This window comes from Vulpes lagopus, chromosome 11 (assembly GCF_018345385.1).
Source record: "Vulpes lagopus strain Blue_001 chromosome 11, ASM1834538v1, whole genome shotgun sequence".
Classification (NCBI taxonomy): Eukaryota; Metazoa; Chordata; class Mammalia; order Carnivora; family Canidae; genus Vulpes; species Vulpes lagopus.
In genome coordinates this window covers 34,484,596-34,509,748 of record NC_054834.1, presented here as the reverse complement: position 1 = coordinate 34,509,748, position 25,153 = coordinate 34,484,596, and the positions used below count along the sequence as shown (strand labels likewise).

Genomic DNA, 25,153 nt, shown 5'->3' with positions numbered 1-25,153 from the left:
CAATCAAAGGAAAATTATGTGAGAAAATATTTATTTTTAAAGTCTTCACTAAAGGTAGGAGAATAAGTAAAGGGAATGGCGTATTATATAAAAGGGAACAAAATCAATATAACTACTAATTTTTAGCACAGAAGATTGACATTAGGGGTCGATTAAAACAAATAGAGGTATATATATCAGCAACTTTGGGAACCCTGTATGTGTTCATACTGAAAAATCCCAATGTTGCTGAGCTTCCACACTTGGAATCACCTTGGAGCTGCAATATTACTACATCTTCTCATCTATTTCCTATAATAGGAGTTTAGAAATTCTTGACTACCCTAACTGCTTAATCTAATAAGATTCCCTTAGTAAAGCATATGAAAGAAGTTAAAATCGAGATGTTGGAAAAAATAGAATTTAGAAAATAGGTCATCTACTAATGACAATGTGCAATAAATGAAATTCACATTAAAAACATTAAAATCAGAATTTAGCCTTGAATATACAAAATAAAAATCAACAAATGGGTACGAAACAATGTAGTATGAAAAACCAAATATGATATTAATTTATGTTTTACTGATCAGCTGTCAAAATGACAGCTAGGAGATAATCATGTACCATTATTCTGATAGTCTTACTGTTTAAATAGCTTATTTATTATATGAATTCCTGGTATAAACATTTTAGTATAACATCCCTTTGAGGTTTATTAATCATATACAAGGTCTTCAAGAACATTTTTATCCTAATGTAATAAAAATAAACTTCCACAAAAAAGGTTTTAATTTTAACAAATATATAAACTTTAAGTATGACTCTTATAAAGATTTGGACTGTGTGAAAATTAAGTGAAATTTAAGTGAAGAAGAAAAAAAACTTACAACCATCCAAACAGAGAAGAGTAATGAGAAAGTCTTATGTTTTATAAAAGCTTACATAAAGAAAATCTAAATCCAAATTGGGAGTATGAAAGTAAAAGATGCAACTGAAGAATTTACCTTGAGTTCCCAGTGATTGAATTTCCAACCCGGAGAATAGTTATCTCGCAAATCAACTTTAACTCGAACATTAACACTGAGTAACCGCCTTCGATAATCACTGCATTTTGCAATCAAAGCATCTCTGTCTTCTTCAGAAAGTGCATTTGTAATGCCACAAGGAATAACCACAACCTAGAACCAACACAGTATCACAAATTTATACAAAGAAATAGCATACAAAGTATTATAGTCATGCTGCTGCATGATATGCAGGAATCAAAACCTCTGGGGGACAATAAATTTTAACACAGATCAACTTTTGTGATTTCTAATCTCCATGGAATGTCTACCAATCAGCTGCATATTACTCATCTATGCTAAGTGCACCTTCATTTGACCTACTATATTTCATTAAAATTCTTGTAAACCATTTCAAAAAACGATTTCTAAAAGTTTTGTATAAAAAGCAGCTAAAAATTAAAAGAGAAAAAAATAACAGATATGATACACATAGCTACACAATACTAAGATACAGACTGTATTTTATAAAAAGAATGATAAACAGAAATAGTTTTCTTACCTGAACAGAAGCTACACGTGGTGGTAATACTAAGCCCATGTTGTCTCCATGAACCATTGTCATAACACCAATAGTTCGAGTTGTCAGGCCCCAGGAGTTCTGATAGGCAAATTGTTTCTCTCCTGGTGTCTTTGGATCTTCAAAAATAATTTCAAACATTTTGGAAAAATTCTGCCCTAAATGATGTGATGTTGCTCCCTAAGATAGAGAAATACAAGCATTAATTTTAAGAACTAGTTATGCCTTTGAAAATGATTTCGGTAAGACCATACACTTTAAAATGATACTAGACATGTTTTTTGTTCCTCGGTTTTCTTATATTAAGTTTTTAAAACCTAATTGTTACAACAAGGGCAGCCCGGGTGGCTCAGCAGTTTAGTGCCGCCTTCAGCCCAGGGCCTGATCCTGAAGACCTGGGATTGAGTCCCACTTCGGGCTCCCTACATGTGAGCCACCCCTTTCACAGGAATAACTTCAACTTTGGTTAAAAAAAGAATCCATGCATTGGTAATTCGGGATATAAGCCTTCACTTCACTGATCTTAGAGCATTATAAAAATGGGATAGAAAAGCTTGAAATTATAACATGGTCTAAAAAGCACATGAAATATACTGATTTTTTTTTTTTTTAAAGAGTCTACTTCTCTGATGCCAAAAGTCTGTTGGATGTGCTCACAGGCTATGCTTATGGTCACCTATGAACCCTACACAGCACTTGCTGGGGTACCTGGATGGCTCTTCCACTAGCGGATATGAACGCTTCTATGGTAGTTGTGTAATCTCCTCCTGCAAATTTCTCCTTTTCAGTCTTTCTGCCTTTTACAACAGGAATTGCCAGGAGTTCTTCGTATACCTTAGCATATAAGTCAAGTATCTGTAATACCTGTAACAAAATTTTAAATATGAAAGCACTCACATTTACGGTGTATTTTATTTCTTAGAGACCTTTAAAACTATACTATTTTAAACCAACTATGGTGGGAAAAGCACATCAAACAATAAAAACCTTTTCATACAGAAAGGTTAAAGCAGCCAGTGTGTATATATATATAAGGAAGACATTCAACAAAGTAGTGTAAAAGAAGTTGAGTAACTTCTTAAAATGTTCATAAATTCAGAATATAAGAAAAAAGAGTTTATTAATGATATATTTATAGTAACCAAGGTGAAAATCTTCTGAAGAATAATTAATTTCACCCCTGGGATTATAATTTTCTTCATACCTGGAAGCCCAAAAATATTTTCATCTGAAAATCTAAAACAGCACTTTTCTAATAAAACTTCATTAAAGCCGTTTCTTAAGTCCATGTACATTTGTATTAACTTGTTTTCTTCTTCTATTTAACAGGTGATATGTAAATTTCAAGTAACAAAGTTAAGTATATGAGGAAATTATCTTTTAAGGTTATTTTGAGATCAAATTTCAGTTTAGAGTCATTGATTAAATGATTACTATGTAAACAGATAACACTGTTATTACTTACAGGTGGGGGAGAGGGGGGAAGCACAGCCCAAAGACATGGAACACAATTAATAAGGAAGACAACTCTTCATACCTCTTCTGCTGCTTCTTCAAAGGTGGCAAATGCACTGTGCCCTTCCTGCCAGAGGAATTCACGAGTACGTAGGAAAGGCTGAGGATGTTTGAATTCCCAACGCTGGGAGAAGCAAGAACACAATTTGATCATTATGGAGAGCTTTCCCATTTTTATTAACAGTTTAATGTGGCAAGTAATCAGAAATCATAACTGTAATTCATAATTGTGATAACAAAATGCTTCCATTCTCTTAATCCTTTGAATCTAAAAATATGGAAGAACAAAACATGCTTTAAAAAAGAGTAAGAAGAATAATGAAAGAATAAAAGAGAGGCAGCCCCAGTGATGCAGTGGGTTAGCGCCGCCTGCAGCCCAGGGCGTGATCCTGGAGACCCTGGATCGAGTCCCATGTTAGGCTCTCTGCATGGAGCCTGCTTCTCCCTCTGCCTGTGTCTCTGCCTCTCTCTCTCTCTGCATCTCTATGAATAAATAAATAAAAGAATCTTTAAAAAAAAAAAAAAGAAAGAAAGAAAGAATAAAAGAGTACGTACGTACCACCACATTGCACCACTGATTGAGCCTGATGGGCAGGTCTCTGTGTGACTGCACCCATTTTGCATACGCAGGATACATTACTGCAAAGATACAGGAAGATAGTCACTGAAGCTAGTCACTGAGGTTTCATTTCTTTTTGAAGGCTGGTCAGAGTTATACCAGCCAAATAAGTAACAAATTAAAATGCTGTGTTTATGTAAATGTGTTTCCAATGCCTGTAACGTTATTGCATAAAGCAAATTACTCAAGTAAATAAAGCTACTTAAACCTGACCTGATTTTCTGTTCTTCACACTGAGATTTACACTTCGTATTTGACTGCTTTTCAGCTGTTTTATTTCCAGAAACACTAAGTGAAGATACAGCATATCATGCTCTCTGTTAATTTCTCCACAGTCATTATGCTGGTCACTTCCCACATTCAATCCACAAAGTCAGTATCATAACCTTAGTATCAAAGATGCCGAATCTGAGCATAGAAAAGTTAACTAACTTGCTCTTAGCACAGTTACCTATTCAAACTAGAATGCAGATTAAATCTATCCAACTCAGGGACGCCCGGGTGGCTCAGCAGTTGAGCATCTATCTGCCTTTGGCTCAGGGGGTGATCCCACAGTTCCCGGATCGAGTTCCACATCGGGCTCCCTGCATGGAGCCTGCTTCTCCCTCTGCCTACATCTCTGCCTCTCTGTCTCTCATGAATAAATAAATAAAGCCTTAAAAAAAAAATAACAACAAAAAAATCTATCCAGGATCCCTGGGTAGCGCAGCGGTTTGGCGCCTGTCTTTGGCCCAGGGCGCGATCCTGGAGACCCGGGATCGAATCCCACGTCGGGCTCCCGGTGCATGGAGCCTGCTTCTCCCTCTGCCTGTGTCTCTGCCTCTCTCTCTCTCTCTCTGTAACTATCATAAATTAAAAAAATAATAAATAAATAAAATAAAATAAAGAATGCACAGAAAAAAATCTATCCAGAGAATGAACGCTCTTGCCATGAACTGTTAAAGTGAAGGTGTCTGTCTTATCTCCACCTACTCATGACTATCTAAAATTACTGAAGTTTTTGCCAATCTGAAAAAAGTTGGTGTCACATTTCAATAATGCATCCTTATAATATACAAAAACATCAGTAGAAGTATGAAGTAAAGAGCAAAGAATCCTTCATTCAAGATGGATGATCACTTAGGAAAACACTGACAAGCCCCAAAACTCAAGATTGCCAAGTGATGCTCTCATTTACTATGTGTAACGTTAGGAAAATCACTTAATCTTTCAGAGACCTATTTTTTTAATCTGAAAAATTGCTGCCTCCACCTTTCTCATTCACTATTATAAGAATATAATACATAAATGAAATCATTTAGTTATCTATAGAAACTCTATACAAATATCATATTAAAATAAGTAACAAAATTTGTAAGAAAATACGGCATAAAACATCAGCGTTGGCAAACTTATAATCAATTCCAAGAATTAAAATTATTCCAAGAATGAAAGTCTTGTAAAGTTCTGAAAAATTATAGTATCAAATAAAAAAAATGATTTAGGTGGTTTAAAAAAAATACCTTTATTCTAATGATGAAGAGCTCTGCAATGAATACTGCATAGAAACTAAAATTCTATGCAACCTCAGTGTACATTCATCTTTATCAACACTCGTTAAACTATGTGCTGTCAAGAAGGATCATAAACATCACAAAGTCAGCATTGAGAGGACACTACAGCCGTGTCTCATATCGCAATGCTCGCTCTCCTATGCCCCGAGGCCCATCCTCACCTGTCTCACTAGTAGGACGGACGGCAATTGGTTCGGCCAACTCTGTTTTGCCAGATCTTGTAACCCAAGCAACCTAGTAAAATAAAATCATTTTCCATATATATGTATCTTTAACGGCATTTTAGACAAATGGCACAAGTACAGGCAAATCTCTATTTCCATTTTTGCTATAGAAATTAAGGCAAGTTAAGATAACTGCCCCTGTTCATGCTAATAAAAGTAGATACTTACTGTCCTTATAAATATTTAGCAAAAAGTAAGAGCCAGCTAATGCAAGAAACAGAATTGTAATTTGCCCTGAAGGTAGAAATATATACGCTTTGTTTTTTTTTTTTTTAATACGCTTTGTTTTTTGAAATGGCTTTAGATTTCTCTAAATTGGTTGTTATAACTTGCCAATTAAATTACTGTTCAAGTGCAAACTGAAAACGTACTTTTGAGTTTATGAGAGAAAACTGCAAAAATAAATACAGCAAGCTAACTTACCTCAGGAGCAAAGTCAGCAACATGAGTCTTCTCTTTCTCTAATGCACCTTGAGACACAAACATGGGGAAATAGCAGTTTTCAACACCAAGTTTCTTGATCTCAGCATCAAAAAAGTCCTTGATGGATTCCCAAATGGAATATGCCCAGGGACGAAGAATATAGCAGCCACTTACATCATAGTATTCAATCATTTCTGACTTTGTGATGACCTTTTTAAAAGAAAGATATAGTCTTTGAAGCCTAAATTAAACCAAAATTTTAATATCAGTGTCAAGTGAACGATCATCAAGCTCCAAATCTGGAGGCTTCCACTGTTGGTATATCCTCTTAATGTGCATGTAAAATGGGTTTTTCTATACTGAGAAACACCAAGCCCTAAACTCTTAAGACTTGAATTCAAATCTTGCTTCTGTTGTTTACTATCTTTGTGACTTAGGATTAATCCCTTTACCTCACCATTTAAAAAACAAAACAAAACTGAATGATGACTATCTCACTTCTCAATTCACTGCTTTATGTGAACATGCTTTGAAATCTGTGACATGTTTAATGACTATATGTACTATGTATTAATGACACTACACATTACTTTGTGTCTTTACTTTAGAATCTAAATAAAAAGTTTTTTTGAGAAACTTAAAACATAAAAACAAACTGAATGTATACTCACCTGAGAATACCAATCTGCAAGATTTTCTTCTTTTTTTGCCTCAAGACCCAACCTGCAGATATGAAAAATAAAATAAAGCCTTCATTCATCAACTGCTTTTAGGCTGAATGGAAGTAAACCTCAAGTTCAAAACAGAATAGTTTTTCTTCAGTATGAGTTATTTCCGTATTTCTCTCTTGTATATTCATCATTCCCAAGATAATGTTTTTTTTTTTTAATTTTTATTTATTTATGATAGTCACAGAGAGAGAGAGAGGCAGAGACACAGGCGGAGGGAGAAGCAGGCTCCACGCACCGGAAGCCCGATGTGGGATTCGATCCTGGGTCTCCAGGATCGCGCCCTGGGCCAAAGGCAGGCGCCAAACCGCTGTGCCACCCAGGGGTCCCCCAAGATAATGTTTTTAACCTAGAAAACAGTGCCACCATCTCTTCAAAGGTGGTTAAGATACTGCCTACAAAGAAGTAGGAAAGTGGGATGGGATAAGCACTGGGTATTATACTATATGTTGGCAAACTGAATTTAAATACAAAATTAAAAAAAAGAACTAGGAAAGTTAAGCATAACAAAAGCTATGATTTTAATGCAGACATCTTTTTACAAAGTTCTTTATACAGTCATGTATTTGTAATAAAGGCAGAATTTATTCACATAGAATTCTCTTACTAAAAAAGAAGAATCTTTTGCCAAACTCAATCTAGAAAACATAATTAGCAAAGTCACCGTTCCACTGAGAGTAACATGTAAAAAGTAATGAAAACAATGGCTGTGTGTGCATGTGCATATATAGATATTTATAATCCTTACATAGTCTATAATTTTCCTTTTAACTGCAGTAAATAAAAGCTGCAGAGACAAGTGCAAAGTAAGTTAGATCTGCAAAAAAAACTATTCCGGATGATGATCCATTTCTTGAAGCCCATAATTATTCAAGAACTGTGGGTTTTTTTTTAAATTTTTATTTATTTATGATAGTCACAGAGAGAGAGAGAGAGAGGCAGAGACATAGGCAGAGGGAGAAGCAGGCTCCATGCACCGGGAGCCGACGTGGGATTCGATCCTGGGTCTCCAGGATCACGCCCTGGGGCAAAGGCAGGTGCTAAACCGCTGCGCCACCCAAGGATCCCAAGAACTGTGGTTTTATGATCCACACAGAAAAAAATCACCCCTTAGTCATGTAGAGTTACAAACAAGTCTTTATTGCCTAAAAATCTTAATGTATGTATAGCTGACTTCTCCACTGCTTCACTCTGACATGGCTCAACAAGATGCCTATTGAAACCTGGCCCTTTCACAAAAAGAGGTAAAAGTTGAGACATTCTATTCTTTCTTCTATTATTCTATAATCTATAAAACTGATCACCTAGTGAATACACAAGAAAAGCAACTGTTACAGCTTTTTGTTTAAGGAAATGTTGCATGGCATGTATGATATAAAAGTTAAGAGGCAGAATTTATCAGTTAAATCTAAAAACAAAAGATCTCACAATAGCAGTTGTGAATGACAGCTTTTTCTTTTTTTAAGCCATTGAAGAAGCTAGCACAAAGTTCACTCTAGTTTTACCATGGGGATTATCGACAGGGGCATCACATTATTCCTACAAACTGGAACATACTGAAACATCTATTCCTCTGTTTTGTCTTTTAAGCAACTTTGTTTTATATTTAACCTACCAAATGTGAAATCCTATTGAGAATAAAGTCATCGTTTAGTCACTATAAAAGATTTTCATCTGAAAAATTTGCTTAAGGTGTAAGACAGTGAGTACTGTCAGGCTACCAACTGTATTAAAAGTGAGGAAAGGGGAATGTTGATATATATTTGTTTTTATTTATTTAGCCAAATGAAGATCAATCGATCAGTGGTTACATAAGAAACTAGCTGTGGTTACCAGTTCATTATGGTGGTAGGAGAAACTGGGAAGATGGGATACAAGCATGGGCATGAGACTTCACTGAACTTTTTTATATTCTGAGAGTTCTGAACCAAGCAAAAAAATTGTTACCTATTTAAATAAATAGAAAATTAACAAAAGCTACCTGCTGGCACTAAACCTCTAGCATTCTCCAACTTCTCACGATAACCAAACTAACCGAAATTTGTTCTTTAAAAGAATAATTTAAGAGCTGAATTCATTAAAAAATGCTTCACTTCTAGGGATCCCTGGGTGGCTCAGCAGTTTAGTGCCTGCCTTCGGCCCACGGCGTGATCCTGGAGTCCTGGGATCAAGTCCCATGTCGGGCTCCCTGCATGGAGCCTGCTTGTCCCTCTGCCTGTGTCTCTGCCTCTCTCTCTATCTCTCATGAATAAATAAATAAAATCTTAAAAAAATAAAAATGCTTCACTTCTAATGAAGCTTCCATGTTTTATTACCTGGTCTGTTTCTTAGGCCCCTGCCCTTCTCCTGCTCCACTTGATGACAGCCCACTTCCTTGGTTTTTACAGGAATCTTTCTTTTGACCATCACTTTGTTTCGGAGGCTTATTCTGTTTTTCAGATTTATTTTCTTTTTCTTTCTTTTTCTTATCTTTGTCTTCAGCCCCAGTGGCAGAGACAGGCTTATATTCTACTCCTGTCAGAGATTTGTACTGTGCTTTCAGCTGAAGGAGTTCTTGTACAGCCACATCTACTTGATCCTTTAGTTTAACAAAAGAGGAAAAGAGAAGATAATACTTAATTCAAATCACTGTCTAAGCACCAATGTCCAAAGCTTCATAAACAGATTTGAAAACACAAGTGGAGACAGAGGGGAATGGGGTAGGGGTGGAGAACATTAGATGTACTAACTACTGAAAATAAAAAAATACAACAGGGAGAGAAGTGTACAAAAGAGGGACTGAAAAACAGTACTATAACCACCTTGCCTGAACAGCAGTTGTTAGCTACCTGTAGCTATTTAAACTAAAGTAAATAAAACTAAACACTCAGTTGCTCAGTCACAACAGCCACATTTCACGTCTTCAGTGGTGACATGGCTAGTGACTACTGTTACTGGAGTGCTACCAAACACATCCACCAACATGGGAAGTTCTGTTAGAAAGCACTTACATATAACACGTATACCACTGCAATTTTAGTTAGGAGCCATTAAACTACATTACATTCAACATTTTACAATCATAAAGATGACAGCAATCAAGTTCCAGTGTTACTGGTTAAACTTCAAAATCTGTAATGATGTACTGTTTTCCATTCACAAATCTGTGCCAAAAAAAATCCTACTCCTATGAAGAGAATTATAATTAGCACAAACTATACCAGAGCTCAAAATAACACTTGCCATTTAAGACTGACTCAGCTTTAGGAGAATGAGTAAAACAAAAATCCTGCATCACAGGCCCACAAGGAGCCAGGTACTGCTAGGGCCTACGTCCCTATTCTCCAGGATCTCAAAGACTAGAGAGAAGCAGACAATTTAATCCACAGCTAAAATAGTGTGTTTAAGTACAATGTCAGAGGAAGGCAGAATCTTAAGAGAATGTCTAGTCAAATCTAGAATGGCAGAGAAACGATCAACAAGAGCTTTTCTAATACACAAAAGTTGAGAAATGAAATATGAGAACTTTGATTTGATAGGCCAGGAAGTGTTCTGGGCAAAAAAAAAAAAAAATTCCATCTAATGTAAGAAACAAAAATACAAACAAAATATCACACTAACCTTAGAGGCTTTTTCAGCCTTAAGTTTTCGAACTACTTCTCCTTGAGAAGCTACTTTGTCAAAAAGTACTTTGGATTCTGGTGCTTCTGGACCACTAGACTCAGAGCCAGCAGTTGAGTGTGAACTTTGAGATAATGGGGGCTGACCAGGAATGTACTCCTTTCCAGTTTTTTCTTTATACTGAGCTTTCAGGGAGAGTAAGCATTCTACAGCTTCGTTTACTTTAGCCTAAAATAAAAGACAAAAAACCATTCAGAAATTTCAGAAAGTTTCACTGATTATTAAAATCATTATAATCCTATAAACAAATCATAAAAACAAATACACATACACATATAGTACTGTAACTTCCCATTTTACATATGTAAACAAATAAATAATAGAATACCCAAGCAAACTGGCAGTGTCTAAGCCCTAGGTCTATAAATAGTGGAACCAGAAATTACAAAATCAGAATAAAGATCAGCTCAATAGCTTTGCTGTACAAACCTTATTTTCATTAGCCTACTAAAAAAAAAACAGCACAAAACAAACCACAGCTTGGGCCCAACTAAAAACTACATTATTCTTTTAAAAATTTACAATAAAATAAGTAGGTATGTTGAGGTTTGTTGTTTTTTTTTAAAGATTTATTAGTAAATAAATTTTAGAGACAAAGAGTGCAAGCAGGGGAAGGGCAGAGGGAGACAGAGAGGATAAGAACTAGACTCCCCAATGAGCGCTGAACCCATGAAAGGCGCAGTATCTCAGGGTCCTGCGATCTGACCTAAGCCAAATAGAGTTGGACACTTAATCAACTGAGTTACCCAGGCACCCTGGTATGTTGAGATTTTAATCAGACATTAACTACATCATCCTCTGATACTTCAAAGTAATCATTATGAAAAAAATGAAACACTCAGCCCAACTGAGATGCTTATGATTCTAGCAGAGGACAACAGGCACAGGCAAAAAAAGACCCAAGCTGGACACGTTACCTGAACAGTAGGACCATCTATGCACAGACCAGTCCAAAATCAAAGTTTTATTTTTTGAAACTGTAACTTTAGAACTTTAAAAGATAATAATTTCAAATCTGGAACTGACTTCAAGTTTTAAAGTTACTCAGCATTCAGAATTATTTTATCTTTGGTGTGTTCTCAGATATGCAACTCACACTGTATTTGCCTGAGTCACTGTTCAGCAACCACTCCACTGAGCAGAAGAAAGGAAGAGGAGCAGAAGGTGGACTTGAAGGAGAAACTGGAGGTAGACTCTTCCAAGTTTTCACTCCTTGCTCACCTTTTGCTTATACTCTGCCTTTATGCTTAGAAGTTCTTAAACAGAATTATCCATCTGACCCTGAAGCAGGGAGGAGGTGAGGCAGATAGAAGAATGGACAAATAGAGAAGGAAAAGTTCTCATCGAAGCCTGTAACTCTAAATCCTCAGCTGATCACCTTCTTTACCACCGAACATGACTTAATAGAATTTATTAATAGAACTATTTTTGTAAGAAATGGAAAGGTTAAGAGGCTTAGACAAATTACTAATGAAAAGTAAGTACAGATCTGCTTAATAAATTAATAAACTAGTAAAACCATAACTCTCTGGTGCTCACAATGCAATGCCTGACTACCACCACCTCTAATGAGAAATTACTTAGGAATGTGACTGCAAAATTGGAATCTAGGCTTTGTAAACTTCAGGAAATTACTTTCATACTCAGTTTCTCACTAGTTATAAAACCAACAAAAAAAAAAAGAAGTATTATATTTTATTATTTGAACATCAATCATTGAACATGGCTGTTGTGAGGATTAAACACAAAATACTAACACAGTGCCAGATATTACCTAAAGAACACCTCCAGTCCTAATAACTGGGTTGACTCTCTAGAACAAGACAGAGCACTATTTACTCCTCTTAGCATTTAAAGAAGAAAAAAATATAAGCAGTATTTTGAAACACAGATATGGTGCATTTTAAGTATTCGGTAAATACAGGTTAAACTAAAGCCAGGCTCATTTCAGTATTATATTTATCATTATCAAAAAGTACCTAATAAAAGTAGCTAATTACCAAAGAAATTCAGATATTTTTACCCATAGGCTGACTTTTCATAAGCTTGACCATGCTATTTCAGGCAGTATGATATAATCCATTAACCCAATGAGACAGGAGGTACAGGTGGCTGCTGCTTTTAGTATATGGTTGCTGTCACTACCCCACACAGAACTTCCTGCCTAAGAATCAGCACAGAATCTCAATGTACTCTATCAGAATGAAGGAATTTATTTATTTATTTATTTATTTTTCAGAATGAAGGAATTTAAAGACCAAAGCCCTTCCTCTCAAATTACATCTAGAAAGCGGTCCATAGCTTGTGTCTGATCTACAGAGTAGAAATCACTCCTAACCTTGCCAAAGGGCAGGAAATACCAAGGATTTACATTATAAGCTGCAGGCTTTATTCCTAGAAGCAAAACTATCTGAAGATCATCATAGCTCTGCAGGACTTCCAACAGGCTCACTAAGGAAAAAAGAGAAGATTTCTCACACTTCACAATGGAGAGAAAAATATTAACTTCTGGAACAAAACTCCAAGATCTCCCCAAAGCATTTTCTTTCTTCCGCAGATGTCTAATGTCCATGAAAGAATCTTAAGGGCTCAGTTCCCAGTTAGATGCCCAGCAACTTCTTAATGAGATGGGGAACTTGAAATCTCTTAGTCCATTCTCTGACCAAAGTCCAGGATGCTGATGGGACAACAGATCCCTTGACAAGAACAAATCTCCTCCAGTCACAGAAGTCAACTCCCAGGGTTCACCATACCTCTCTGTGTTTGTGTCGCAGCAAAGTCTTTAATTTTTGGAAGCTTATGAGGGATTGGATTATATCCAGTTATAGAACTATGGTTCTGTTTGAATAGAACTGGCTATCTTGATTATTAAATACAACCTGTGTCAGGGTACCTGGGGTGACTCAGTTAGTAAACGGTCCAACTCTTGGTTCCGGCTAAGGTCATGATCTCAGGGTTGTGAGACTGGCCACTACTTCAGGCTCTGAGCTCAGCGGGAATCTGCTTGTCCCTCTCCCTCCCCCTCTGCTTCTGCCCCACCATGCTCACGCACACTCTTTCTAAAATAAATAAGTACATACATACATACTAAAATCTCTTAAAAATTAAAAATAAATATGACTGTTCTCTATCACAGATGCCATTCCTTTTGTCTCTTACAACAAACAATCCTGTTTTCCCACACTGTGCTACCACCCACTTGGCTAAATGTTCTGCCTAAAGAGATCATTAAAACAAGAATAAAATGTATACTTAAGAGTTATTATAACTTGAGGGTTCCCCTATGAAGAATCAGAAATGGTCACTGGTCAAAATCGTCATGACAACCCATTATTTCCTGAATATATACCTCCGCCTCTGCTGTCTTCCATACTCGGCCAGAAGGACTGCTTTTTACAAATGCACATTCTCTGCATACTCTGGATTTACTGAAGCAGAAGTTCAAAAGGTCCGGACCCTACAATCTGTGTTATAACAAGCTCTCTGGTAATTCTGACGTACACGAAGCTTGAGAACCATGTATCTACACTTCAAGAGTACCTTCTCTGAACTTTGCTCATCCAAAAGTAGCTTCCTTTACGTCAGGACTATTTTAAATATCCTTTACGAATTTTAACCTCCTTCCCTGCTACTTACAACCATAAAGGCTTCTGAGAACAATTCACACCATCACACAGGATTACAGTCACATCACATGGATTATAGTGTTTATTTCCTCCCCGACACCCTCCCCTACACTAGATGATGAGCTGCTTCTTGTTAATATTTCCAGAGCTTGGCACATAGCAGGTATCAGTAAGTATTGATTGTTCTGCCAAAATATTCAAGCTGTTTATAAACAATACTGTCTCTACATATTCCAGCACACTGACCTTCGGGGCTTTCTCTGCCTTCAGTTTACGAACCACCTCCCCTTGGGCAGCAACTTCATCATAAAGAGATTTACTTTCCACAATACTTGCTGATGATGTAGAAGAAACATTCGGTACCACCGCAGGAGGATTTCCAGGTTTATATTCCTGGCCAGTTTTCTCCTTATATTCAGCTTTCAAAGCCAAAAGCTGTTTTACAGCTGCATCTATATCTTCCTTTGCTGCTTTCTTGGCTTTTAGTTCACGAACCACATCGCCTTGAGCAGCCACTCTGTTGTAAAGGACCAAGAAGTCCTCAAATGTAGCACAAGTATTAACCAAAGAAGGACCTGGTTTTTCCTTAAAAGGAGTCGTTGGCTACAGAGGCAGAAAACCAAAGGTGAAATAATTAATTCATGTTAAATGTCCCCTCATAAAATTGTACCAAACTGGTTGTCATATAACATTTTACACTAAAAAAATAAGTTTTAATCCCTTAAAACGTTTAAGTAAATAATCTCATTCCTAAAAATGTATCCTAATGAAAAATGACAGAAGTAAACGAAAGTAGAGATACACGGCTATGATATGCACTGGAACATTTTTATCATTGTAAAAACCTAAAAATAACCTAAATTCTTGCCATTAGGGGATTAAATAAATTATGACACATCCAACAGATCTAAGAATAAATCATTGTTCCACCACATACCAGCTGTGCGACCTTGAATTAGTTACATAAGCTGTTTCTGGTTTCAACTATAAAAGAGAGGTAACTGTACTGAACCCATCAGTGTGATGGAAAAATATAAGGTAATAAATCTGCTTAAAGCTTTTAATTACAAAGGCTGGAAAAAACTGAGTATCAGTAAGTTTCGGGTATTAACTTTTTATTTTTTATTTTTTTTAAATTTTTTTTATTTATTATTTATGATGGTCACAGAGAGAGAGAGAGAGAGAGAGGCAGAGACACAGGCAGAGGGAGAAGCAGGCTCCATGCACCGGGAGCCTGATGTGGGATTCGATCCCGGGTCTCCAGGATCGCGCCCTAAGCCAAAGGCAGGCGCCAAATCGCTGCGCCACCCAGGGATCCCCGGGTATTAACTTTTTAAGAAAGATATCTAAATTGATGACAAGCAAGACTTCTATGAAATACTGCGATATGATTTAACTCATTATTATGGAACAATTCCATTTTTGTGTAAAATTATATATTTCCAGGCATATGATTATATATATATAAGTATATACAATAAACCTAAAGGTATGTTACTAAAATGATCACTGGGTAGTGAATAACTGTGCTTTTATTTTCAATGTTATGCTTTCCTTCTGCCTAGAAAGCTTTCCCCCCTACTGAAACTCTTCCAAATTTAAAACCTAGCTTCCATACCTTCCCCATGACTTTTTTCTTTAATGATCTTCTACTTAATTTTTCAGAATCTCATCCATATTTATGAGTCATGTATATCAACTCCAAAATTTTCATCTCGACTTCAGAACTCTGTTCTGATCCCAGACCAAGCATTCTGAATGGTCTCTAAGACATCTTTACCTGAATAACTAAAGAGCACTTCAAGCTATATCAGAGTTGCATTTTACGTGGGGGTTAGGTTCTGAAGTCAACATGTAAGTCAAAAACTAAATACGTTTGGGGTGCCTGGTTGGCTCAGTTGGTAAACCATGTGACTTAATCTTGGGGTTGTGAGTTCAAGCCCAACACTGAATGTAGATTATTAAAAAATAATAAATAAAATATTTTTTAAAATCCCACATATACCCAAAATTACTTCCTTAAAATATATAACCATAAATATTAATATGCATCTGTAATTGCATAATATTATACAGTAAAGCAAGAATACAGTAAAAGGAGCCATTCTGTATCAAAAATATATACATTCTGTTCTTTTATTTTTGAGAACCTGAACTGACTCATTCATGCCTCGCAAACAGTATAAGAGGTATCAGGATAACTGAAAAATCTTAGCACCTTGTGGTGATTTCTCCCAGTACGTTAATGTTTTACATCAAAGAATACACAGGAAAAAGCCTTCTTGCAATTAAAAAGCAAAGTCTTAGAAGTGCCTTCCTTGGGGCCCCTGTGTGGCTCAGTTGGTTAAGTGTCTGTCTGCCTTCAGCTCAGGTCATAATCCCAGGCCCCATGTCAGCCTCCTGCTTGTGCGCCCTCTTTCTCAAATAAATAAATAAATAAAATTCTTTAAAAAAAAAAAAGGGAGCGGCCTTTGAATGCAGGTAGTACTTTAAAAATACTGTTTACCATAACATTAAGCCATCTAATGAAGGTGTAAATGCAGAGGAAGAGATTTCAAACAGCTATCCTCCTGAGCTTAAAAAAAAAGAAAGTTTCAGGCAGGATCCTCCTTGAGACAGACTTTAATTATGATGATATCGGTTTCTATTAGAGGCAAACAGCCCCAAAGACGTACATTTCAAAGGAGAGAACATTAGCCTTAAGGCTGCCTGCAGTGTTGAATCCCAATCCTAGTCAACTGTACTTGAACTTCTATTAGGATGTGTGCAAGTTCCAAAGCATATCCATAAACATTATGACACACCCTCCATCAAGAGGTGGAGCCTATCCCCTCCCTCCTCTTGCATCTAGACAAGGTTATGAGTGCTTGGCCCAAGAGCATAGCAGAAATGACACTATATGAGATTTTTTTTTTTTTAATTTTTTTTATTTATTTATGATAGTCACAGAGAGAGAGAGAGAGAGAGAGAGAGAGAGAGGCAGAGACACAGGCAGAGGGAGAAGCAGGCTCCATGCACCGGGAGCCTGACGTGGGATTCGATCTCGGGTCTCCCGGATCACGCCCTGGGCCAAAGGCAGGCGCCAAACCGCTGCGCCACCCAGGGATCCCACTATATGAGATTTTTAAGGTTAAAACATAAAAAGCAATGCTGCTTCCACCATGTCTACTGGACACTCACTTCCGGAGTTCTGAGTTGTCATATACAAAGTCTCACTACTCTGACACTACCACGCTAAAGAGGTCACTTGCAGCTGCTTTGTTCAACACTTCCACTTTCCTAGCCAATAGTCAGCATCAACTGCCACCCATGGGAGTGAGCCACTGTGCATGTCCAGGCTAGTTGAGCCTCCGAGGACTGCTGACCAGTCATCACTTGACTAAAACTATAGGAGACGCATGGGTTATTATTTTGCCTCAACTCTCTTTTTTCTAATAAACCAGCCCTGGTTTTAGTATGCCACTTTGTAGAACATAAAGATTTTCAAGAATACATAAACTTCTGAAACCAGTATCACACTATATATGTTAACTAGAATTTAAATAAAAATTTGGAAAAAAAAAAGAATACAGAAACTTACAGCATTACATTAGCATCTTTACAGGATATGTAAAAAGTATGAAGTACAGGTAGAAACTAGGATCAATGAGGGACTGGGTAGCTACAATTCCCATGGCATGCTTATTTCATCACATATACTAGCAGTTCTCAAAGCTGGCATATGGAACCCAGAAGATTTCTGAGACCCTTTCCAAAAGAGGTCTGTGAGGTTACAGCTGTTTGATAATACACTCAGATGTAATCTGTCCTTTTGAGTCAGTCTTTTGTTGAGTGTACATGGCAGTTTTTTTGGGAGGCTGTTAAGTCAGACATTAAACAAATATTTAAAAATGCAAAAACCACACCTTCATTTGAACTCAAAATTTAAAAAATATATAGTCATTTTTCATTAAAAAATGTCACTTATATAAACATATAGTTGGGTTATTATCCTTTTAAAACGAATTAATAGGGGCAGTTGGGTGGCTTAGTGCATAAGCATCTGACTCTCAATTCTGGCTCAGGTCATGATCTCATGGTTGTGAGACCGAGCCCTGCAATGGGCTCCCAACAGTGCTTAAGACTCTCCCTATCCTACGCCTGGCTCACATACACACTCAATCAATCAATATGAATTAATAAACCCTTTCAAAAACCTGTCAATTTTAGCTTTTAGTATAGTAAATCTTGATAAATAGAACCCACATAAACAAAAGGGGTCCTCAATCGTTTTTAAGCGTGCATAGGGACTTAAGACTAAAAAGTTTGAGAATTTCCCTATTTAAATTATTTTTCTTCTTTTCATTTTCTTTTGACTGAGATCACATAGTATTTAATTTATGTAAATTAAAAGCTCAAGTCATAAAAAAAATAATAAAAAATAAAAAAATAAAAAAAATAAAAGCTCAAGTCATGACATTCCCACTGTAAATAATTCCAAACTCATACCTGATAAACTTACATGCTTCTGTCTTCCCTAGCACAGATTGTCATTTATTTGCCTAGTCAACCAAACAAAATTAGGACTTACTGTATTACTGATTCTACTTCCTGAATTCATGGCCTACTTTATAACCCTCCTGCTCACATCCTCTGGCTTCCTGACCACTTAAAAGATCTTCCAATCCTACTTCCCAATTCACCTTCCAAGACATGTTCTACACTGCTACCAAATCATCAAAGCCAACCCGACATCTATGGATTCTAAAATATGCATTAAGGTGCCCCAGTGTGCTATAGGAAATTCATAGGAGTACCACAAAATATTTTAAATATCCAAGGAAAACAGAGAAATATACTCAACATCTGTCAAAACACTGCATGTACTACAAGCTCAAGGGGTTCAATTTTAACATTAGAGTATGTTACGTTTCTTTCAATGATGTCATATCTTTGCAAAACTAATTTTTCCACAGCTGCTGTGTTAAAATTAGTCTGGTAGTGTCCAACCTGAGTCCAAGATTCAAGAAAGAAAGAAAGTATTATTTTTTCTCTTAACTAGTATTATCACTTTAAGAATGAAATAAAAATTAAAGTTAAAATATTTAAATTTGAGAATAAAATCTTTTATGAATAAAATTTTATTCATATTAAAATAAGTAACAAAATTTGCAAGAAAATACAGCATAAAACATCAGCGTTGGAATAAAATTTTTCTTTTCTTTCAATTTATGTATCTAATTTTTTCAAATGACTACTGGGATATGAACGTTTATCAAACAATTAGTTCAAACAACTAGTCTGAAATGAACTACTTAACAAAGAGAACTGTTAGGAATTTCACTTAACCCTTGGGTGCCCCGAAAAAATTAGCAAAGAACCAAGGTTACTATGTGAATCAAGGAAGTTTGAGGAGCTCCATCTGCCTACACAGTGAACCCCCTCATTCTCTAAACACGTTGCCAGTTCTCAAATTCACACCCTTTCTGGTGGGGAAGCTGTGTCTCCATCTGGAATGTCCCTCCCAACCCTGACTGCCGGGCAGATTCCCAGCTCATTCTTAAGCAAAGAAATTAAGCACTACTCCCAAGACAAAGAATGAATAGAAAAAGGCAGGAAACAACACAGCTTCCTATCACCTGCATCATAGCAGTTCCTATCCATGCTCTTTTATGAACTTTGGTCTGTCAGCTCTTCTCTCAGAGGCACTGGAGTTTGACAGGAAAGTAGAGACAGGGAACCAGAAAGGTCAGTCACTGTCCTGACTCTGTCAATAATGACTTCTGTTATCTTGGGCAAGGGATTTTTCCTGTTCTTTCCAGGTGTAAAGTAAGTAGCTAAAAGTAGGTGGTGTTCAGTGTACTCCTCAGCTCGACAGGATGCTCCTGATAGGATTTAAGAAGAAATCGATTTAGGGCACTTAGCTGGCTCAGTCAGTGGAGTCTGTGACTCCTGACCTCACGGTTGTGAGTTCAAGCCTGACACTGGGTATAGAGATACAAGGGGAAAAAAAAAATGTAAAAAGAAAAAGGATCTGCTGCAGCAGTATTGGTGGTGGTGGGGAATCTTTCTAAAAACATTCTTTCGGAAAAAATAAAATAAAAAAATAAAAAAACATTCTTTCGGGATCCCTGGGTGGCGCAGCGGTTTAGCGCCTGCCTTTGGCCCAGGGCGCGATCCTGGAGACCCGGGATCGAATCCCATGTCGGGCTCCCGGTGAATGGAGCCTGCTTCTCCATCTGCCTATGTCTCTGCCTCTCTCTCTCTCTCTTTCTCTCTCTCGCTGTGTGACTAAAATAAATAAATAAAAAATTAAAAAAAAAAACATTCTTTCAATCTACTCCTTCTCACTTTTTCATTCATATTTTCAATATCAAAAATAATTAAATTTTAAAAATCTTGTTTCGCAAGATGTTCTGAAAACTTGACAGGACAAGAACAAACCACCCAAAACTAAGAACCACTGTATTTTTCAATGTCAACAGTAAGAAAAACGACCACTTATAAAGAAAGATTCTAAATCCTGGAGTAAAAAAATGGTTGATGAGAGACATATCCATAAATGTCACATTTACCTCATTTTTTGTTGTTTCTACCTTGGTCTTTTCCTTTGATCCAGATGTTGGCATTTCCTTTGTATGCCCATCAGGAATGTATATCAAAACACAAGGGGCTTCTTTGCAGCTATATGGGCTAAAGAGAAAATGGAGGGCCAAAAAAAGTTTACTTGAACATCATCTAACAGTAATTACAACTGAATTCTTAGATTCACTCAATGGCACGATGTTAATGCTTCAAAGCATAAACAGTCCATTCTCTTATTATTCAAATCAGAAGCTCTTCAGAGTAGTTTAAAAACAATGAATACATAAGTAAAATTTCACAGTACTAATTTTAACCTTCCAGTTTAAGAACCTTTGTAGATATAAACACGCTACTCCAGAACAAAAGTACAGCTACTCTGCCTGCCACCAGAAATGGTATTAGTGGATGCTAATAGTCTCATTCCTGACTTAAAACAAATGCATCTTCAACGTGGATGGAACTGGAGGGTATTATGCTGAGTGAAATAAGTCAATCGGAGAAGGACAAACAGTGTATGTTCTCATTCATTTGGGGAATATAAATAATAGTGAAAGGGAATATAAAGGAAGGGAAAAGAAATGTTGGGAAATATCAGGAAGGGAGACAGAACATAAAGACTCCTAACTCGGGGAAACGAACTAGGGGTGGTGGAAGGGGAGGAGGGCGGGTGTTGGAGGGGAATGGGTGACGGGCACTGAGGTGGACACTTGATGGGATGAGCACTGGGTGTTTTTCTGTATGTTGGTAAATTGAACACCAATAAAAATTAATTAAAAAAAAAATAAAACAAATGCATCTACATACCACACCTAATCTGCTTATAAACAGAAGATTTCTATAAAACACAAGAAGTTCTCAATTCTATTTTGAAGAGTACAGTCATTAGCAAAATCTACCACCCGAGATTACTACAAGCAAATGATTTCTTCAAATTTTGTAGTATTCCTACAATATATCTAATGAAAATACACTATAAAGAAAAAATTAATAGTAATAATTTTAACCCCAAGATAAGATAGACTAAGATTTTTTTCTTTATACTTGGACTGCATGAAAATGAATTATAAGATGGTTTAATTTTAGAAATGAATAAACTGCTACTATTTGCTATTTCAGAGTTACTACTTATTACTATTAAAATCTGAGATATTAAAAAAATAAAATAAAATAAAATCTGAAATATTAAATATAGAAAAACTGTTAGTCACAGTTTTTTTTTTAATTAATTTTTATTGGTGTTCAATTTACCAACATACAGAAAAACACCCAGTGCTCATCCCGTCAAGTGTCCGCCTCAGTGCCCGTCACCCATTCCCCTCCAACACCCGCCCTCCTCCCCTTCCACCACCCCTAGTTCGTTTCCCCGAGTTAGGAGTCTTTATGTTCTGTCTCCCTTCCTGATATTTCCCAACATTTCTTATCCCTTCCTTTATATTCCCTTGCACTATTATTCATATTCCCCAAATGAATGAGACCATACACTGTTTGTCCTTCTCCGATTGACTTATTTCACTCAGCATAATACCCTCCAGTAGTCACAGTTTTTTAGTAGAAATTCAATTTTTAAAGTCTTATTTACTATAAGAATGTTACGTATTTTCATTTAAATACTCAGTGACATTTACTTACCTAACAGGTTCATATGGCTGATCACATATGAAGAACCCTCTTCTCTGGAGTTGTATAATGTCTCCTTTTTTCAAATCCTTAAGGCAAGGGTCCCCCAGCATTAGTTCTTCATGCTGTATCACAGAAGACCAAAATATACCTTAGAAGTCAGAGCACTGAAAACTCTAAAATATAAGTTGTTTTTTCCAGAAGGTGGAATATTATTTTATACAAATATGTTAAAAACTTCACTACCTAAGCAGATGCAGTAAAACAGTTAAGAATTAAACAATTATATATACTGTATTTTTAAAGTTAAAATTAATGAACTGATGAACTTCAGGAAACCTTTCAACGAACCTGATCAGTCGGTATCCCTGCCCATATGAATAAGCTCATAAATATCAGCTGCAGTACAAAAAGCACTAGAGACCTACTAAAAGGCAAAACAAGACAGCACTTAAGCATAAGTTCTTTCACTTCACTGTGCTTTAGCTCCTATCTTCTGTAAAATGGAAACATCACATCTTTTCATATTTTAACAAAATTTTATAGATCTTTTCCATTTTACTTGAAAACCAAATACTTGGGCAACCTGGGTGGCTCAGTGATTTAGCGCCGCCTTCAGCCCAGGGTGTGTGTGATCCTGGAGACCAGGGATCGAGTCCCACGTCAGGATCCCTGCATGGAGCCTGCTTCTCCCTCTGCCTGTGTCTCTGCCTCTCTCTCTCTCTGTGTGTCTCTCATGAATTAAAATAAATAAATAAATAAATATTGTAAATATATTATATATTATATATTTATATTTATATAATAGAAATAAAATAATTATTTTATTATAAACAATCTAAAAAAATTTTAAAAGCCTTAAAAAAAAAGAAAACCAAATACTTAAAAGTGAGTGATTTTAAAAATTCTAAGAAGTTAAAAACAAAACAAAACAAAACAAAAATTCTAAGAAGTTTATATAATAAGGAAAAAGGAAATACAGTTTCTTTTAGAAGCCTACCTTACTATTCTTGTTGACATACTGCTTAAAGTCCTCATCTTTTCCTAGCACTGGCTTTGTGATCAAGTGCTCGTAAGTGACACAGATTGCTGGAATTGGAAGTGCATGTGCAGTCTCTGCAAGCCAAGTGATCTTCGTGGTTTTCTTGTAGTCTTTGTTCTCCAAATTCAATTTTGCATCAAGAGATTCAATTTTTCCATCTGCATTTCTAGATATAAGATTGAAAAGTGTTTAAAGAAAACCAGAATTTCCATAAATGCATTATTTTGTTCTACATCTGTAGTAAGTGGCTAGGAATTTTTCTTCGGAAAAATGTCAAAAGAAACATTTATTTTAACTTCTACTATGTTCTAGACATATACCAGGTAAGAGACAAATTAAATACAACCTACTAGAGAACAGGTGCACACACATCTGATGAAGAACATGAACATATTTACAAATTTTAAAGTCATCTGCATTAAGCATTAAAAAATGTAAAGTACTGTATTTTTAAACATGACACACTTGAAATCATATGTAAAATGACTGAATTAAGATTTCAGAATTATTATATAATTTTATTAGCATACGTTCTATGTAATCTTAAGAACAAACAAGTGTAGCATGCTATAATAAATGAAAAATTCATATTCATTTGAAAACAATTTTAAACCATATTTTAGGACAAAGAATGTTATAAATTCTGTCCAAAGTATCCCTCCTGCAGGCATCTGCACAATGAGAATTAGATGACAACAAGGGACCCGAAACATCAGAACTATTTTTTTAACAAGGCACAGTAACTTTCAACATCACAAGCAAAACATATCCCAATACCTGATTAATAAACTGGAACACATATGGAAAAGACATTTGTTGTGTCCAGAACTGGCAGTTTCTATGCCTGAGCAGATTTACCAGTCGGGAAAATGAATGGGTCTAAATCCGGTAATTTTAATAAGTGAATAAACTTAAGAATTCCCTTCCATATTGATATAAAACCAGATGAAAAATTCTTACTTATGTATTTTAGCAATGTTGATGTTGCCCCAATTTATAAAGGTAACCATCTCCCCCTCTGACAACGTCTCTGCATCAGCACCTTCGATGAAAACTTTAGAACTGTACCATACTGGCTTCAAGCCAACATCAGGATTCTGATTGATTAAAAAAAGGAAAATGTTGATTGAAAAAACCAATTTATTGAACACAGCATGCAAATTTATATATTTTTTTCATTTTATTCTTTAGCCAAACATGTTGAACCCCAGCTCAGAGAGTTGGTCAGCCACCTGACCAATAACGCTAAGGGCAGTTAGATGAAAGGACCTGTCCCTAAGATTACTTCCAGCCTAAAATTCTTTGTTCTCAGAGCTAAGACAGTATTACTATTCCTTGGTGTCCCTCCAATCAGAATCTGCTTTCCTATCCTCAGAATGTCACTAAGCATAAGATCTTGTGAAATATATATTACATAGCTTGTGATTAATAATTGTTCAATGAAAAAAAAATTAAAAAAAAATTATTCAATGAATGTACCAATGCATTTGAGAAAAATTAGTGTGCTGTATCAACTTACATACTACTGGGCTCAGAGAAGAATGCTAACGGGCTAAATCTGTAACGCTTTGTGAGGAAAGTGATAAAAGATTCCACAGATCACACTGAGCAATCCAGTCATCATTTAAAGTGTGTCTCCAAATCAATTAGTTCTTAATTACTTATCCTTCATTACTTGTGTAACTATTAACTAAGCTATCTGAACACAACTATCATCTTAACAAATAAACACCTCAGAATGTTTTATCCTCATCATTCAAATTTCAAAGCATTCAGTAAGCTTCACAATGAAGTTAACTGTAGTAGATGACATGGTACATCAGATAGCCCCACTCACTTGGCTGAACTAATTAGGTATAAAATAAAGGCAAAGCCAAACCAATTACAGACATACATTCTTTCTAAATCTTATTAGAAGTCCCTTAAAATAAGTAAGGTTATGAGTATATTAGACTATTAGCAAATAAGTGAATTAGTCTACAAATCTCCACTATACAAAGAAGATATTTATAGACA

At 36.0% G+C, this 25,153-nt stretch overlaps 1 protein-coding gene across 1 annotated transcript in view; it reads right to left on the bottom strand.

Moving 5' to 3' along the window:
* The window catches only part of EPRS1 (glutamyl-prolyl-tRNA synthetase 1), a 64,732-nt gene that overhangs the window by 10,461 nt on the left and 29,118 nt on the right, over positions 1 to 25,153 (bottom strand). The window contains exons 14-28 of the mRNA XM_041722269.1: positions 24,098 to 24,234; positions 23,096 to 23,303; positions 22,108 to 22,220; positions 20,469 to 20,586; positions 14,161 to 14,517; positions 10,229 to 10,456; positions 8,944 to 9,206; positions 6,572 to 6,623; positions 5,901 to 6,110; positions 5,415 to 5,487; positions 3,641 to 3,720; positions 3,104 to 3,205; positions 2,275 to 2,430; positions 1,549 to 1,746; positions 987 to 1,160 (exon numbers count right to left, since the gene is read on the bottom strand). Coding sequence (XP_041578203.1) covers positions 987 to 1,160; positions 1,549 to 1,746; positions 2,275 to 2,430; positions 3,104 to 3,205; positions 3,641 to 3,720; positions 5,415 to 5,487; positions 5,901 to 6,110; positions 6,572 to 6,623; positions 8,944 to 9,206; positions 10,229 to 10,456; positions 14,161 to 14,517; positions 20,469 to 20,586; positions 22,108 to 22,220; positions 23,096 to 23,303; positions 24,098 to 24,234 — 2,469 coding nt within the window. The remainder of the gene's footprint in view (positions 1 to 986; positions 1,161 to 1,548; positions 1,747 to 2,274; positions 2,431 to 3,103; positions 3,206 to 3,640; positions 3,721 to 5,414; positions 5,488 to 5,900; positions 6,111 to 6,571; positions 6,624 to 8,943; positions 9,207 to 10,228; positions 10,457 to 14,160; positions 14,518 to 20,468; positions 20,587 to 22,107; positions 22,221 to 23,095; positions 23,304 to 24,097; positions 24,235 to 25,153) is intronic.